Source organism: Histoplasma capsulatum, genomic scaffold (genome assembly GCF_000149585.1).
Source record: "Histoplasma capsulatum NAm1 scaffold_7 genomic scaffold, whole genome shotgun sequence".
NCBI classification, from domain to species: Eukaryota; Fungi; Ascomycota; class Eurotiomycetes; order Onygenales; family Ajellomycetaceae; genus Histoplasma; species Histoplasma mississippiense.
The window spans coordinates 927116-943847 of NW_001813976.1; the positions used below are offsets into that span (position 1 = coordinate 927116).

Sequence of the window (16732 nt, forward strand, 5' to 3'; positions counted from 1 at the left end):
AAAGCCTGCCGTTAAGGATTCAAGTCCCTTACCTGCGGACCCAATCCTAGATCTACTGGTATAATTTGCTTCACGCTATATGGACGAATCCAAAAATTTCATCCATCCATTCGTGGTGATGCCGATATCTCATCTTGCTAATATCCCTTGGCGTAATAGTATCCAGCATGTCTCCTATGGAGACCTCCTCCTCTTCTAAAGAATAATCCCCTGCAGCAGCGCTGGCCAAAGTTGCGGCGGTCGCACTGGCGCGGTTCGATCTTGAGGGTTTGCTTTGAGGCCCTGGTAAGTTCTGACCTTGTTGTTGCTGGTAAAATGGGCCAGATTGCTGCCGGCCTAGCATAGGGTTTGCGTACGGAGCACCGTGTGGCATAAAGTTTTGTTGTCCTACTTGCGGGGGAAGGTTGATAGTAGGCCAACTGTTTCGGTCATGAAGCATGAACTCCTTGCGCACAAGCTGTCCCTGGCTTTGAAGGAAACGTCGTTGGGCAAGGATATTCTGCATCTGGGGGGTGACAAGAATGCGATTAGCGGGTATTTGATCCCCGGCGGGCGTTCTAGAGTAGTGAATTATCCATAAAGATGGGTCACAGGGAAGAACGTTCGCATTCGGGTTTTTGGTTGGCGTAAGGCGGTACCGCTTTCGGCAATGTGTAGCAATCTGTTCGTTGGGAGGATGGTATCCACAGCGCTGAAGATATAACTCCAAATTCTGTATGAAAAGAAATGCATTAGAAGAAACCATCGAGACATAGGAGTGTTAAATTTGCATAAACTTACATAGCCTCTTATTTCTGTGCTGTAGAGCTGCTCAGCGTCAGCCCACACATAACCATCGCTAGCGAAATTAGTTCCCAAATGATTCAGCGGCTGCCAAACGAGTATCACGGTTCCATCAGGCGGGCCATCAAGGAACATCCAATGCATGGTCTGTAGCTCTCGTACAACTTTGGGGGCAGAGATGAGGTATTCAACGGCGGTTTCGTGGGAGAGGTTGTTCATCAAGGGGTACCGATAACTCGAAACGAGGTGCATATGAGGTAACTAGGACCAAAATGTCAGTTTCACGGTATCTCAGAGTGACCATATCTCCAATCAGATACAAGATTATCCTACCAGTTGTTGAGGCACACCTCCCGCAGGATCGGCCATCCTTGCGACTGCACCCTGCCTGCTCATTCCAGGCGGCTGTGACAACCTCACAAAATAAATTGGATACTAGCCGCCCTGTGGTAAAATGATGTTAATTCGAGAAATCCTTTATCACCGACCTGGGAATAGTGGGATGATGATGCTGGACGCGGCCAACGCGATATTTTATGCGATAATGGAACTTGGAGTAGTTGCTCCGTGCCAAGACCGCACCAGCCCATAAAGGCTAGACTAGGAGTCATATGACTCCGCTTGGCATTCAATGTCCTTCAACCTTTCAATATTTTATTTATATCTTGGCATATATAATAGTATCACGATCTCTACGTTTTTCAATGGATCGGTGCAAAACCTGCAAACCTGCAAATCTGTGGCATCTCCAGCCATTGCTTCCGTTTCTATGCAGCCTAGGACTACTAGTTGAAGCAAATCAATGGGAAGAAGCTGCTCACAGCCAGTTCACATTGCCCAGATGAACTGACACGAAAGTAGCTCGTATGAGCGAATATGTTCTGTCTGTTCCTGCGGTATATTTATATTTCTATCCAATGACATGGATATGAGCAGGGCAACGTGAGACTACAATTGAGCAGTATTTTGGGTGTACGATCACAGACATTCAGCGATTTTGCCCAAGATCTACAGATACTAGTATTAGTCTATGGAAGCATTTAAACTTCAAGGCATGAAAGCGAATTGATCTTAAAAAGCCTGCTAATTTGGGAATACTCCTTTTCGTCTCGTACTGTTCTGTGAAGTTGAAGCTTTACCTTGACAGCGCATGGATGGCCAGATCCAACGGGGGTAGCTTGGGCTCCAAGCGACATACCAGTAGTTCAAAGCCATAATACAGTAAGCCTTTTCAAAAATCAGTGGAGCATTTTTCTTCAAGGTGGGGGCCGCGTGGGGTGGCACAAAATTTTATGATGACCGTCTCTTGCATTGACTCCAAAAACTGGGGAATGTATTTTGTGATATCAATATTAGCCGCAGGGCTCGTTGTGGCTTAACCGGGGGGCTGATTGGCCAGATGCTTAGTTAGTTATCGCTGCTGGAGCTCACCACGGGGGCCAAGTGGGAGATCCACGAATTATATGCGAGAAACAACCATCTATTTTTCAGCTTTAATTGCTGTAAAAAAAAGGACGGGTCAGTCAGCTTGTCAATCCAGCGCCTTCTTGAGCAGCGGCAAATCCAACCTCGCGGCGCACGGACACACAGGTTGACATGAAATCCATGGAAAGTCCCAAACTCACCGTCGACATCAGTCGACGAACTCATTCTGCTACATGTAAGTGGCGTCCCCATCCACTTACTGCATATAGGTAAGACACCACGAAGAAGCATCACGGACTGGTCCCACGGTGGGATGAATTGGCAGCAGATATGCAAGTCCTATCAAAGGAAGCGAACAACTATTACCATGGCGTGGTGGATATGGGGAGGTAGTGTATTCGTCCTCTCTTTGTTCTTTTTCCGGCACCAAGATAGAACCTAGAAATGTAAATTACTGTATTTGCAACATCCAACAGCTAATTTGTGATTAAAGCAATGGCATTCGCTTCTCAATATCGGACCTTACCCCACCAACGGCCAGAATACTGCCCACACTCTTCCAGGATCGTGCGTCCATATCCTTATACGACGCCCAGCATGAGAATGGAAGCATTCAAAGACGCCCAATCTCGAAAAAAGTACAAATGGATGTTGTAGCATCTCTTCTGCGATTCAAGCAAACATGCATTGACTTTGGAGTCCCGCAATCGAACATTCATATAATAGCTACGGAGGCCACTCGGACTGCGCCAAATTCAGAGGAGTTTAGAGATTCAGTGACAAAGGCCACGGGCTGGACAATCCAAATGCTTTCACCAGAAGAGGAAGGTAGGGTCGGATCTCTCGGTATAGCAAGCAGTCTTGGGGTAGTAGAGGGTCTCGTAATGGATCTGGGAGGGGGAAGTGTTCAGATTACATGGGTGTCACGAAAAGCGGAAGCGAAGCGTGGCTTCAGTTTTCCATACGGTGCAGCAGCATTGATGCAGAAGTTAGAAGAGGCTAAGAAAATCGGAAACGAGGCATTGGAGAAGTTGGCGGAGGAAATAACATCTAATTTTCGGCAGGCATACAACAACCTCGACATTCCAGAAGATATGAAGGAAGATGCAAAGAAAAACGGTGGCTTTGATCTCTACCTTAGCGGAGGCGGGTTTAGGGGCTGGGGCTACATGCTCATGAGCCAGTCAGAAATATCCCCATACCCAATCCAGATCATCAACGGCTTCAAGGTTTCTTTCTCGTCGTTCAAACAGACTGCCCCAACGGAGATTCTGGCGGCTACGGAAGAGGTAGTGAAGATATTCCGCGTGTCAGACCGACGAAGAGCACAAGCCCCTGCAGTCGCGTTCCTCATCCATGCACTCACCCTCGCCCTCCCGAAAATCAAAGATGTCCGGTTCTGCCAAGGGGGGGTGCGGGAGGGCTTCCTGTTCGGCAAGCTGCCCATGGAAACCCGCCTTCAGGATCCCTTGGTCACGGCGACGTTGCCATATAAAACAGGATCCGCGTCGCAGATCGGCGAACTTATTTTCCGCGCCCTACCAAAGTCCTCAACAATCTCAGTGTTAAAGGAATTCACCCCTCCGGCCCTTTTTAACTCCCAATTCATCTCCGCTGTTGCAAACATCATGCACACGCAATCATCCGCGACCAAAGAAACTCGCTCCTCCGCCGCCCTCCACTCCACCGCAACTGGCCTCCTCTGTTATACGCACGGCTTATCCCACGAGCGTCGCGCCGCCCTCGCGCTTGTCCTCTATGACAGCTGTGCCGGCGACCTCCCCTCTCAACACGAATCATTCCTCGCTCGTCTACGCCTCATCCTCTCTATTGAAGAGGCGTGGTGGTGTCGGTATATTGGACGCGTGACGGCGTTTGTCGGCGGTATCTATCCAGCCGGTTTAATTCCCCCTCAGGGCCCGCGGATTGATCTTGAAGTGCGCTGCGTGGATACTGGGCTTGGTAAGAAAGGAAAACTTCCTGGGATTGAGTTGACCATTAAAATTCCTCAGAGGGGCGGTGGGCCCGGGAGTAGTAATGGGGTTACTGAGGGTGCATTTACGGATGAGAACTTTTTAGCCGCGGGGGTCAGGCGGATTGAGAAGATTGGAAAAAGGAAGCACTGGCTTGAGAGGGGAAAGGGGCAGGAGCGCTTTGGTATTAAAGTTGGGGTGAAGATTGTGGAGGGCTTGTGAAATATGCGGACGTAATTTGCTTGTTATGTATGGTAGGTGTTTTTTACCGACGGATTTTCTACGGTAAGGATTATTTCTCGACCTATTTAACGTTTTTTATATTTTAATGTTTAATTTTATCATAGAATTCCCAGGACCTACAAGCAAGGGCTTTTCGGTTGGTCTCGGGCAGGGCTATTTTACAAAGAGTATGCTAAGTCAGGGGGCTTGGCCGTCTGGCCGCAGCGATTTTTGTATCAAAGTACCCAATTGACTTCCGAAAGGGAGAATGTAATGTTTAAAATTGGAATGCGCACGTCTTCTTTGCTTGGAAAGCTATCTCCAACATAGCATGTAACGAATGAACTTTTGCCATAGTACCGTAAATCCGTAAATATATCAGAGAAAGTTAGGGAGACAGGGGATGGAAATCCTTCCCAGTCCACAAATTGTCCATATGGTTGCTTGTCATGGTTTCGGAAGGTAAAGGGGGTCATTTGATAGGAAGCAACGCCAACAAGAAAAGTAGAATCGAGTGAAAATGAAAGTAAATTCGAAAAGTCTTGCAGCCATTCAAGTTTCAAGCCAAAAAGCTATACAACAATGGAGAGCATAACAACAAAATGAAGAATCAGAAAAATTAAATGAAACAAGCAACAGCAGGCGAAGAGATGTTTAGCAGCACGGAATTAGCAGCAGACCGCAAGCTAATAGGAAAACTAAAAGAATAAAACAAAGATGGCTTTTACATCTTCATAAGCTGGATATCATTCATTCATTGGATCACTGGTCATGTTTTTCTCTTCAGGGTCCGTGTCGAGATTCTCTACATAGGGATTGACTTCCATTTAAACGGCCAGTTTGGCCTTTGGATCAATTTCAATTTCAAATTGGGGTGCATCGCCACTTACTTTCCCTTTGTCATAATATACCTCCTCACCAGCTGGTATCTCAATGTGGGACCTGTTTTCCGGATGTTCAGCATGGTGTGGACACTGGGCAGCCTAGTTTCATACCCGTCATCCTCAGTTTTCATTTAGGACGCCGTTCCACTATTTAGTTATGGAGTCTACGCCGTCGACCTCAGTTACAGCAAGATCACGCTCAATGATTCTCCCTTAAGTTAGGTCATCATCTAGATCCAACAACCCGACGTGGGCAACCAAACGATCTGCCTCTTCCTCGTCACCATTCTGGCCATCATATTGGATGTCGGCCTCTAAAGTTTCGTCGTACGATGGGGGCCTGCTAGGGACAGAAGCGGGACTATCATGCTCGGCTCCTCTATCCACATCCCCAGTTTCCAACCTATGCCACCTGTCCATGCATGTAGGGCAGATGCCTCTCCCCTCGCTGATGAGGACGGAAGGTTTATTTGATTGGATATCCAAGGGATCTTTCTCAATATCCGTTCGAGTCTCATCACCCTCATGGCCGCACTCCCACTTATTCTTGGATATATAGAACACTTTCCCGTCGATGATGGTTTCGTTTTTCAGAGCTGAGTTGGTGTTTGGATCTAGACAGCTGGGACACAAACCTCGACATTCATTTACAAGAGTAACAGGCGCCTCACCTTCCCCATCAACTGCTGTCTCTTTTTCAATGTCTGTTGGCATCTCAGGGCCCTCGTGGTTGCATTCCCATTTATTTTTGGATACGAAGAACGTCTTTGGCCTATCGGTCACGGCAGGAGCCATGAGTTCAGGGTTTTTGGCCAGAATCGATTCATAGTCTTCTCATTCAGGTTCTGGTGCAGCTGATCGCAGAGATGGGTCTGCCGCAAGGGCTGCATTGTATTCTGGTAGGACATCATCTACCACGTCTTCGACGACAGCAGTTTCTACAGGTGGGGATTTATCGCACGAAAATCTTGCATCCGGTTCGTGGGTTCCTGGAGTTGGTGGAATTTGTCCTGCAGACGTACTGCGAATAGTGGGAGGCATAGTAGGTCGGCATTCAGCCATCTTAGGCTCCATTGTATTCAGGAGGGGGATATCAGGAGGCTCTGATGGATGGCGGTATGTATATAATTTGAGAACAAGTCAACCTTGGGATATTGTTGCAATAGCCAATGGGTTATCAAGAAGGAATAGTTTTCCAAAATGGTACACGCGAAGAAGTTGCAAAAGAAGAGAACAAGAGAATTTGCAAAGAATGAAACACCTTGCTGGTCGCTGGTATTTATACGGCCAAATTCATACCCACGACGGGTGACAGGAAGCAAGGATACAAATATGAAATTATTCATATTTGTCAAGCCCCAAATGACACTGGCATGATTGTTGTTCCCAGCCGGAGTTTTGTCCACAAATATCGCCATATTCGCAATTGCACTGTGCATATTATTGATAGTACTTTGAAGCTCACCTCACATGTACATGCCTCTCTCCCCAGAGAGCGTTGAAGGAAGGAATATAATATATCTCTGACGTCGGTGGATAATTTTCCTTTGCAGGGCTGACTAAGCCTTGACCCCTCCTTCGCCAGGGTATAAAACCGCCAACTTCGCCAGCAAATCCCGCATTCCCACCGAACTTCTTCCAACACCATTTGCTCCCTCAAGTTCCGACGATTGAGCATTGCAGTCCCTAACCTGCCCACTTAGCCTATTCGAAGCTGAGTCGTATTTATCCTATTGACTTGGTCAGATCCCCCACAGCGTGACATTATCCCACCATCCCACCATGGGCCATCTTTGCTAATATGTGTTAGTTGTCAACACCCAGACCGAGTTCACCTGGTACATCTCTCACACAAGATGGAAGCCATGAATTTCTTTCAGCTGCGGACAATGTCCAACAATGATCAAGGTATCTCAATGGAGTAACTCATATGCATGAACCGGTGTTCGATCTCTTATTCCATCCCGCACCTAGCCGCATCCACCTCTTCTGCCCCACATTTAATGCAAAAGAGAGATATTGCTATTTTGCGGGAAGGCTCTGAGGCATCGTTCTGAAATTATACGGTCATAACTTGATCTGGATAATACCAGCGAAAGGATCATGCTTTCTCTCCCCAGATCCCCTCTACGTCAGCCCAACTATACTCCTAACACATTGCATATAGTATCTGAAAATGTCTCCTCCATCAGCAACATACGACGTAGTAGCTGCAGCAGCTACTTCTGTTGCAAAAACTAACAAACCCTCCACTGCCCATGGGAGTCTTACTAGTACCAGCACCATTTTGGATGAATTTGCTGGGAAATGGGACGACTTCAGCTTCGGCCATATCCGCGAGAGCCAGGTCTCCCGCGCCATGACGCGTCGCTATTTCGAGGATCTGGATACCTATGCTGAGAGCGACATCGTGATTGTCGGCGCTGGATCCTGCGGTCTCAGCACTGCGTACGTCCTGGGCAAAGCTCGCCCGGATTTGAAAATTGCCGTTATTGAGGCCTCCGTCTCTCCTGGTACGTACACCCTACATACACCCTCTAAATCAAGAGCAAGGATTTCAGCTATATTAGGCGCAATTCCCTACTAACACGATTTTCAGGCGGTGGTGCGTGGCTCGGCGGCCAGCTGTTCTCCGCCATGGTCCTCCGCAAGCCTGCGGACCGTTTTCTCGATGATCTGGGGGTTCCGTACGAAGAGGAACCCTCCAACCCCAACATGGTCGTGATCAAGCACGCGGCACTCTTTACTTCCACTTTGCTCTCCAAAGTACTCTCCTTCCCAAACATCAAGCTTTTCAATGCTACTTGCGTTGAGGATTTGATCACCCGTCCATCCCCGGCTGCAGGCGACCGCGAGGGTATTCGCATCGCCGGTGTCGTGACCAACTGGACGCTCGTGACTCTTCACCACGATGACCACTCCTGCATGGACCCAAACACCATCAATGCACCCCTGGTCATCAGTACCACCGGTCACGATGGTCCGTTTGGTGCTTTCTGCGCCAAGCGTCTCGTGTCCATGGCTGCCATTGAGAAACTGGGCGGTATGCGTGGACTGGACATGAACTCGGCTGAGGAGGCCATTGTGAAGAATACTCGGGAGGTGACTAAGGGGTTGATTATTGGAGGCATGGAGTTGAGTGAAATTGACGGGTGGCACCGGATGGGGCCTATCTTTTCAGCCATGATGCTTAGTGGCGTGCGTGCAGCGGAGGTCGCTTTGGAAGTTTTCGAAGAACGAAAGAGAGAGTGCGCTGATAAAAAATGAATGCCAATTTCCGATCCCGCAGTCCCGGAAATGTTGGCGGGAAAGAATGTGGAAATAGTACATGTGCCAAACACGCGTGTTGTTCTGGGAGGCTAAAATTGTAATTAATTTCTTTTCTGGTTATTCATGGGCTGCCAGTCTGCCGTTGCCTTCTGCTGTTATTATATTGGTTCCTTCCATCGGGAGGCGATACTAATGTACTTGCGCACATGGGAATTTGCAGTCAAAGCTTGCTACATCACCCATTGAACATATGAATGCAAAATTATGTAAACGCAAGATAGTGTCCAGTTTCGGAATGGCCACCAACTGTCAATTATCTCAATAAAGTTGACCTCATTCAATGTTCGAATCTAGATTAGGCATGTAATGGAACTCATCACTGAAAAGCATTATATAAACCCTAAAATTACTTGGGAATGAATGAGGCCTTGTGGTTATACTATACATTCAGTAAATTTAATCAAGAATTACACAATAGTACTTATACATTTGAAATGCATCGCACGCGACAAAACACAAAACATCAACCCTCCCCACGAGACTCCAAAAACCGCCCCAAAAAATCTCATCACAAAATCATCTGTCGGTAGAAAAATATTAAAAGGACTGTTGCAAAACAGGAAGAAAGAAAGAAAAGAAGGAAAAAGGAGAACCTCCGCCCAAAGCCCTCAAGGAAACCAACCTCTCTGCGTAGGATTCGGTGACCTTTGCTCCTCTTCAATATCCAAACCTAAACCCAACACTATCCTCCTTGCATTCCGAATCTCCCACTCAAACTCATTAAGTGCCCGCAGCTCACTGCTCACAAATAAGCAGCTAATCAATAAATTAACGAAACCACAAAGCAGGAAAAGGGAACCAAGAATCAGGAGAATGAACGCGATAAACGCTCGAGAAACAAACCATACACCAATCATACAGCCAATGAAGACGAGAAAGGAGAAGAAAAAGAAGAAAAAGCGTAGACGGCGGTGGAATCGCTCTCGAGCGCAGTAGTCGGATATCACATAAAGGATCTGGTCGTAGGTATCTGCCGTGAGCGTTGCTTGCTGTTGCTGGCGTGCTACAGCTGCGTTCGCTTGCGACGGCGGGCTCGAGTTTTCAGCGTTTTCAGCAGTAATAAGGTCGGCTTCGCCTGCAGGGGATCTGGAGAGACTGGATTCGACATGTTTTTGAATGGGGAGGAAGGAAGACGGGCCTTCATCGCCGTCGTCGGCCTCCTTGGCTATATCCAGTTTGATTGTGGCTTCGACGCCGAAATGGTCACTTAATGAGCAGTGGAGGTGTGGGTGCCGTTCCAGCATGCATACCCGGGCAGACTCAATGTCCCATTTCCTCAGCGGGGGAGGGTTGCTGAATGAGCCGTCTCCGACGAATATGTAGTCTAGGCGTTTCGCGAGAGGATCAGGGCGTTGGCCATCAACCGGCATGGGACCTTCGCGCTTGAGGCGTTTCTGCTGCGATTTGCTCCAGCGCCACGTATTCAGGATGCTATCGCATGTAGCCCCATTTTCGGAAATGTTGAAATCAGCGGATGGGACTGGTTTCTTCCTGTTCATTTCGGCGGAGTCTATCGCCGCGCCGATCGATGAGTCTGGGTGGAGATAGCCCCAAACGTCCTTGACTGGTGCATGTGAAGTAATGAGTCGATGCGCAAAAGATTGTGGAAGCATGTTAAAATCTCCAAGGCCAACGACCAAGTGCCCCTTTTCAGCAGCGGCTTTCATTAATTTGGCAATCTCCCAGGCTTGCGCAGTTCTGTGGCAGATATATGAATCACGCGGCTCCCTTTCATAGGGGGCATGGAGATGTGTACAGAAGACATCCACAATATCAGCAGCCGCAGGTCCAATACGGATCCTCGCACATGCGACCCCCTTTCCAACATACCAATCACCCCTGAAGATTGCACTTGGACGACCATTCAACGGATATGTGTGCATGGTACTTTCTTCGATAGGCCATTTTGAGAGAATAGCTAAACCACCGCCAAATATCCCACTAAAATAAAACTTGCCGTATGGGAGGATCTCCCGAGTCTCTCTCCGGATATTGTGGTAGTCCTCCCGACTCCAGCATTCTTGTAGACCGACAATATGTGGGGTGTTTTCGGAGAGCGCTATACGCTTCCCAATTTCAATGAGGCGCTCGCGGCGGTATTCAGAAATATATTTCAGACCCCAGCAGTTGAGGGTGAGTATGTTGATCTTCGCTGGAAGCTCATCGCTGTTATGGGGGTGCATGGTGGAAGCTGCACCGTCAAATTCCAGAAGAGACAAGATGTGACAAATACGGAGGCAGCGCAGGCGGAAATGTCTAAGCTGGAATCAAAAACAAAGTCAAGTCAAGACGACCTGTCGAGTTATTATGAATGGTGTTGCCATCGAAGGCGACGACGACGATGTGGTGGCACCGAGATATGCGCCACCGCCTCTTTCTATTCTTATTCTGCCAATCAACGCGTCTGCCAGAAGCGCGACCCGCCAATCGTGCAATTACGGCTTCCAGACAGGCCCGGAGCAGGTTCGCAAATAAGCTGCTGCATGTTTCTGCCATTCGAAGGGGTTTGCTGTGTTTGATATCGGCGATTCCTTTCATAATGGCAGAAGAAAACCACCCCTCGAAAAAACGGCGTTTGGAGAACGGTTACACGGCGACACCGGAAACCTCCTCTGACGAGCTTGCAGCAAACTCGGATGTCGAGCGGAGAGGAGAAAGTTGGGCGGAAGAAACCCCCATCGTTTACAGATCGTCTGTGGAATACAAAAGGGATCGCTCCGCGAGCCGGAGTCGCAGCCGCGGCCGCGGCCTCAGTCACAGCGGGTCAGGGAGCCCAGACGAGCTCGCAGAGGATGCCAGCACTTACTGGCGGCGACGGAGGTCCGGGATACATAGCATGGCCTCCTCGCGAGAAGGTAGCCCGCAAGAAAGCGATCGCCCGGATGGATCGGAAGACGGCCCATTTGATCGGGGAGTTAGTGAACGCTCCGTCGAACTCGATTCATCGCCAACTCCCACACCGCTGTCGCCATCGCCTCCGCCAAAACCAGAACGATTATACTACCGAGAAAAGTATGTGCTGAAAGGACACCAGCTGGGAGTGTCAACTGTCAAATTCTCTCCCGATGGATCTATGATTGCTAGTTGCTGTAAGGATAGAACTCGAATGAATTCTTCTATACTTTGTCTGTGGTCTAACATATTGGGAGCAGCTGCGGATGCTACAATAAAAATATGGGATACGGCTAGCGGACGACTCATCCATACATTCGAAGGACATTTGGCTGGCATTTCGACAATATCATGGAGCCCAGACGGAGCTATAATCGCATCAGGGTCTGACGATAAGTCTATTAGATTGTGGCATGTTTCAACTGTGAGCTTTCATCCCGGCTACGCTTTCTCACCGTGTATTCTTCATGTCCTGATTAATCTAAATTTCTGTAGGGAAAACCACATCCCAACCCTTTCCTCGGCCACCACAACTACATATACTCCGTCGCCTTCTCTCCAAAAGGAAACATGCTTGTCAGTGGATCGTATGACGAAGCCGTTTATCTATGGGACGTCCGATCCGCACGGGTAATGCGCTCACTCCCTGCCCACTCTGATCCTGTTGCTGGTGTCGATATTGTGCGCGATGGAACGCTTATTGTTTCATGTGCAAGTGATGGCCTCATTCGCATTTGGGACACTGGCACAGGGCAATGCCTCCGGACTCTCGTCCATGAAGACAATCCTCCCGTTTCAGCTGTGAAATTCTCGCCAAATGGCAAGTACGTGCTCGCATGGACGCATGACGACTGCGTTAGGTTGTGGGACTACGTTGAGGGACGATGTATCAAGACATACCAAGGCCATAAAAATAGGAAGTATAGTCTTTCAGGCGCTTTCGGGGTGTACGGTGCACTTGGTGGTGAGGTTATGGCTTTCGCAGCCAGCGGAAGCGAGGAATGGGGCGGTGCTTTGCTGGGACGTGGTTAGTAAGAAGGTGCTACAGAAGCTTGAGGGGCATTCTGATGTTGTTTTGGATGTTGATACGTACTGTTCTGGGGAGAGCCGGTTAATCGCAAGTTGCGGTTTGGACAGGACAATACGAGTTTGGGAGGAGGAACAGCCCCTTCTAGGGTCGAATCACCAGACTGGCACAAGGGACAAGCTGCCAGAACATGAGATACCAGAGGATGAGTTATCGGGTGTCGACGATACCATTGATGCACGTGTACAAGTTGAAGATGACCTCGACATGGATGTTGATGGTGATGCCATTCTGAGATGATGGGTTTTTGCTTCGAGTTATCTTCAATAATGATATTTTATGAAATCCTATCTGGCAAGATATAAGACTAGCCGCATATCGTCGATAAAGAGATTTTAGTTGCTGCACAGGCTAAGCTTCTGGCCATCCTCTCCGGCAATTCCTATGAGTTGGGTATATTTATTTGACTGAGACGATTGGCAGTGTGCGACCCGTCGATTTTAATTCGGGCATTTAGGTATTTGCATCATTATGCTATATCATAATACCACATTTTTCCCAAGCCCATGTATCCAAGCAACATAATTGGACAGAAAAGTACTCTGATTTCTAGCCATATTCCAGACACCTAGATGCTGTTGGCGAGGCTGTTTATTAGCCTATGTAAAAGATACATTTTTCCACCCTAGCGTTAATCAGCTCCAATTAGTAACATACATATCCCGAATACGTGGTTTAGCTTACAGTTTGACCATGGTTTTATAAAAGTCAATTTTGGACATGCTAGGGTGAGGTTAATAAGCACCTGAGAAACTTGATCCATGCCCAAGCACGATGAACTATACATGTTGTGAGGGGACAAGGTGAATGTTTTTCAAATCGCCCCAGCAGTGTAGAGGAGTCACAGCTTGTTTTAGAAGATGGTTACTGTTTTAGCTTACTATCAAATTTCCTGGTTACAAAGTTCTGATCGCCACATTTCATTTGCGGGTTTATGAGAGTATGATACTGTAGATACAATTTAACACTCTGCCACTCTCGATCGGAAAATGAAGAATGAATGGTCCCCAAAGCCAGAGATAATCCAGCAATAGACTGCAAAATGTAATACAGTTGCCCGAGACAAACCGAAAAGTTACGCCGCGGCCCACAACACTAAATTGCTAGAGTCCCGGATATTAGGTTTCAAGCTATATGTTAGATGGTGCTATAAACTTGGCCGACAGAAGACAATGAACCTCCCCGTGCAAGCGTATCAACGAAGAAATAGGCATAGCGCTCCACGCCAGCATTGTTATCTAACCAAGGGAGCACCTCTTTCAGGAATTGTACCTGCTGCCACTCATCCCCTTGCGCCCCAAATTCAGTAACCCAGACAGTGGCAATTCCATAATTCTTGGCAAGGGCAATTGCATTGGAAATGTAGCGTTTGAAGTCATCTACATTTCCAGCCGGACCGTGCCAATGGACAGCGAGGAAGTCAATCTTGCATTTTCCCCCGCAAATGTCGAGGAAGTTTTTCATCCAGCCAAGTCCTAACGGGGGGGCTCCATTGGAAACGGCCGGAGAGCCTAGGCGGGCCCTGCCTGAGTAGTGGTTCATGTACTTCAAATAAGCCTGCACGGCAACTTCAGGAGTCATATTGGCTTGCGAGAGTATATCAGGTTCGTTGAACGCAAGCAGGTTTTTGCTCCCGGAAGCAAGGGACGTTTCAGCATCCCCGTACCATGATCCGAAGCTCCTCGCCCCCCAAAGCATGGGCACAAATTCAATGGTCGAAGTGTCGCCCGAAGACCTGCCATTCCAATTATAGGACCAGGAAAAGGACTCTCCAATGCGGAGGAATATGGGGAGGAGGTCACCATTGTTGTAAGCAAGACCGCGTTTTCCCGAACCTGATCGCGCAGCAATGGTGTGACAGTCAGCTGAAGGCGCGCAGGAGGCAGCGCTAGCCAGCACGCTCGCGACAAGTAGGGATTGCAATGACACCATGACTTGAATTCGAATTAGAGCGGAGTTCAGGTTTAAATAATGGAACTTATTCTCGTGGTGGACGGAGAGTATCTTTGAGTACCTTAAGTGAGAAAGAGTTGATTCAAGGAAAACCTGCGGATTTTTCTTGAGAGGAAACTTGAGGTTAATGGTATAGTGTTAGACAGACATTAACGATGAAAATCGAGCGTATAACGCTGGTATTTATGCGCGCAACGCTGGCGCATAACTGGAAATCGTTATGCTATTTTTCCATTGAAGAGACGAAACTTCAAGCTAAGGATAGAATGACCCAGTTGCTAGAGACCAAAACTGGAATGATACGTAGACCTTTTAGTGTTATTAGCATATGGTAGCCAAGCATGTTAGTTGATGAAGGTACAGGTATCTTGACGAAGACATCAAGGAGGGCCTAGACCTGGCGACCCTGAACGTTTCCGGATGCTTTCAAGGGTCTGGGGGTGGGGGGGGAGGGGGGGGGGTTGGGCGATGTAAAGCTATGACTGGGCGTTCCTGAAAGTCTATCTAATGCTCGAACGAACATTGGGCAAAGCCTTGTATTTGAGGACTCCATTCGAACTCTGCTTATGATCCACCTTTCGAAATCTGGTAGCTCATAAACCTTGAAAAAGAATAGCTTGGGAAATCGAGATTAGAAAACTCGCAATGTCGCTATATTTGTGGGAGGCTCAAGTACCCGCTTGCGTCCAAACCGGGTATAGTGTTGAAACCTTATTCTATCGACCTTGTTCTTCCACGAGGCTAATCGTGCCAAGACGCCAGACCGTTTATCGACCGGTCCATCAAATCAAGACAGGGTTCGATATAGGCCTTGCTCCCAACATGGGTACCATGGGATAACCAGCAAGCCCCGACAACAGATAGAAGCTGGATTAAATGAGTTGTCGTAGGTAGGGCTGGTTGAGGGTCTTGAAAGTAGGCTCCTGTTTGATAGTGTAGGTGCTCTTGCATTGGAGACTTTTAGCAGGCTGAAGGGAATGGATCAAGGGTTTTTGTATATATGTACTCCGTGTATATACATATATGTGCCAAGTTAGGCACCCTCCCAGTGCAGGAAACTTGAACGCTTTTTTCGAGAGTATGTATAGCATCAATGGACGACTATGAAAATGAGGATCGGTTAAAATTAGTTATCCGTGGTTTAAAAAATTTTCCTGTGCAGAGGTGTATAGCAGGAACAGTACCATAATTCTCTGTTCAGAAAGCTGTTGGTGTCTTTCGCGGAACGAAACGATTCCCCGGCAAGGATGATTCCAAATTTTTCAATAATAACCAGGCGTTTCGCTTGATACGCACATGCCGAGCAGTGCTGAAGATTTGCTGGAATTATAAAAAGGTCACAGCAGCGTCCACACAATTGAGTACGAGATAGCACCATGTTTTCAACCATCACTCTTGGGTTATGATCCTTATTTCTCACCTTGGCGTCTCCCTTCGAGCACCTTCATCACAGCGTTTACACTATCCTTGTCGCCTTTCTTCTTTTTAGGGCCTCGCTTCCTTTTAGTCCCCCTGCCGCGGCCCTCCGCTTCCCAGCCCGCCTCCTCATCATCTTCGTCTCCAAATCTACTTCCACCAAACCCAAGATCCAGATCCATTGCGTCTTCTCTTTCTTGTCTCTTGGCCTCTTCAAGAAACCTTTTGCGTTTGAGAGTCGCCTCTTGATCTAGGCCAGCGCCATCATCGAGGTCGACCGGAGATGTCTGCCTAGTCGCTGCAGCGCGTTTTAGTGCCGCAAGTATGGCTGGGTCACTGGAAATCGAAGAAGGCTTGTTCACGGTTTCTCGATCTTCTCTGGTACTGGAGGACGTAGCAAAGTAATCCCGGACTTTCGCTGGCTGAGGGAGGGGTTGTTCCTGCTGCGCATGGCCATCATTGACTATATCCACACGAGGTAGTGAGGCGTTCCCTTTCATTTCATTATCTGATTCGTCGGAAGATGAAGATCCATGATCATCCTCATCCTCCATGTCGGCAAGCGGATTATAGTCCCTCCCAACGCCCTGGAAAATATCATCGTCTTCTTCCTCCATTGTCGCGGCTGCATTCGCTCGCGACAGAACTTCAGCAGGGACATCCATACCTAGTGGCTTTGCATGTTTGTCGACTGGTAAAAGCCCAGAGTCCTCACTTCTCTGTGCTTGATGGTCTGGGTTTATCAAGCCATCGGAACTTTCCTCTTT

General features: G+C 48.1%; 8 protein-coding genes across 8 annotated transcripts in view; 3 read left to right on the plus strand and 5 right to left on the minus strand.

Moving 5' to 3' along the window:
• HCAG_05912 (conserved hypothetical protein) overlaps positions 1–1152 on the minus strand; it is a gene marked incomplete at both ends in the record, with an annotated part of 2547 nt that extends 1395 nt beyond the window's left edge. Inside the window, 3 exons of the mRNA XM_001538257.1 lie at positions 247–712; positions 781–1044; positions 1117–1152. Coding sequence (XP_001538307.1) covers positions 247–712; positions 781–1044; positions 1117–1152 — 766 coding nt within the window. The remainder of the gene's footprint in view (positions 1–246; positions 713–780; positions 1045–1116) is intronic.
• A 1227-nt stretch (positions 1153–2379) lies between these two features.
• Positions 2380–4403, plus strand: HCAG_05913 (conserved hypothetical protein; the record flags this gene model as incomplete). The annotated part of the gene is made up of 3 exons (XM_001538258.1): positions 2380–2443; positions 2478–2619; positions 2702–4403. The coding sequence occupies 3 exons, from the start codon at positions 2380–2382 to the stop codon at positions 4401–4403; spliced, it is 1908 nt and encodes a 635-aa protein (XP_001538308.1).
• A 1097-nt stretch (positions 4404–5500) lies between these two features.
• On the minus strand, positions 5501–6082 carry HCAG_05914 (predicted protein; the record flags this gene model as incomplete). The annotated part of the gene is made up of 2 exons (XM_001538259.1): positions 5501–5883; positions 5923–6082. The coding sequence occupies 2 exons, from the start codon at positions 6080–6082 to the stop codon at positions 5501–5503; spliced, it is 543 nt and encodes a 180-aa protein (XP_001538309.1).
• A 1381-nt stretch (positions 6083–7463) lies between these two features.
• On the plus strand, positions 7464–8554 carry HCAG_05915 (hypothetical protein; the record flags this gene model as incomplete). The annotated part of the gene is made up of 2 exons (XM_001538260.1): positions 7464–7800; positions 7887–8554. The coding sequence occupies 2 exons, from the start codon at positions 7464–7466 to the stop codon at positions 8552–8554; spliced, it is 1005 nt and encodes a 334-aa protein (XP_001538310.1).
• A 437-nt stretch (positions 8555–8991) lies between these two features.
• Positions 8992–10800, minus strand: HCAG_05916 (conserved hypothetical protein; the record flags this gene model as incomplete). The annotated part of the gene is made up of 3 exons (XM_001538261.1): positions 8992–8996; positions 9240–9373; positions 9461–10800. 3 exons carry the CDS (start codon positions 10798–10800, stop codon positions 8992–8994), a joined length of 1479 nt encoding a protein of 492 aa, XP_001538311.1.
• A 356-nt stretch (positions 10801–11156) lies between these two features.
• HCAG_05917 (will die slowly protein) lies at positions 11157–12836 on the plus strand (the record flags this gene model as incomplete). Its single annotated transcript, XM_001538262.1, has 4 exons — positions 11157–11629; positions 11915–11933; positions 12005–12540; positions 12632–12836. 4 exons carry the CDS (start codon positions 11157–11159, stop codon positions 12834–12836), a joined length of 1233 nt encoding a protein of 410 aa, XP_001538312.1.
• Positions 12837–13733: 897 nt separating this feature from the next.
• Positions 13734–14528, minus strand: HCAG_05918 (predicted protein; the record flags this gene model as incomplete). Its single annotated transcript, XM_001538263.1, has 1 exon — positions 13734–14528. One exon carries the CDS (start codon positions 14526–14528, stop codon positions 13734–13736), a length of 795 nt encoding a protein of 264 aa, XP_001538313.1.
• Positions 14529–15639: 1111 nt separating this feature from the next.
• Positions 15640–16732, minus strand: part of HCAG_05919 (predicted protein) — a gene marked incomplete at both ends in the record, with an annotated part of 2952 nt that continues 1859 nt past the window's right edge. The window contains 3 exons of the mRNA XM_001538264.1: positions 15640–15650; positions 15846–15869; positions 15970–16684. Coding sequence (XP_001538314.1) covers positions 15640–15650; positions 15846–15869; positions 15970–16684 — 750 coding nt within the window. The remainder of the gene's footprint in view (positions 15651–15845; positions 15870–15969; positions 16685–16732) is intronic.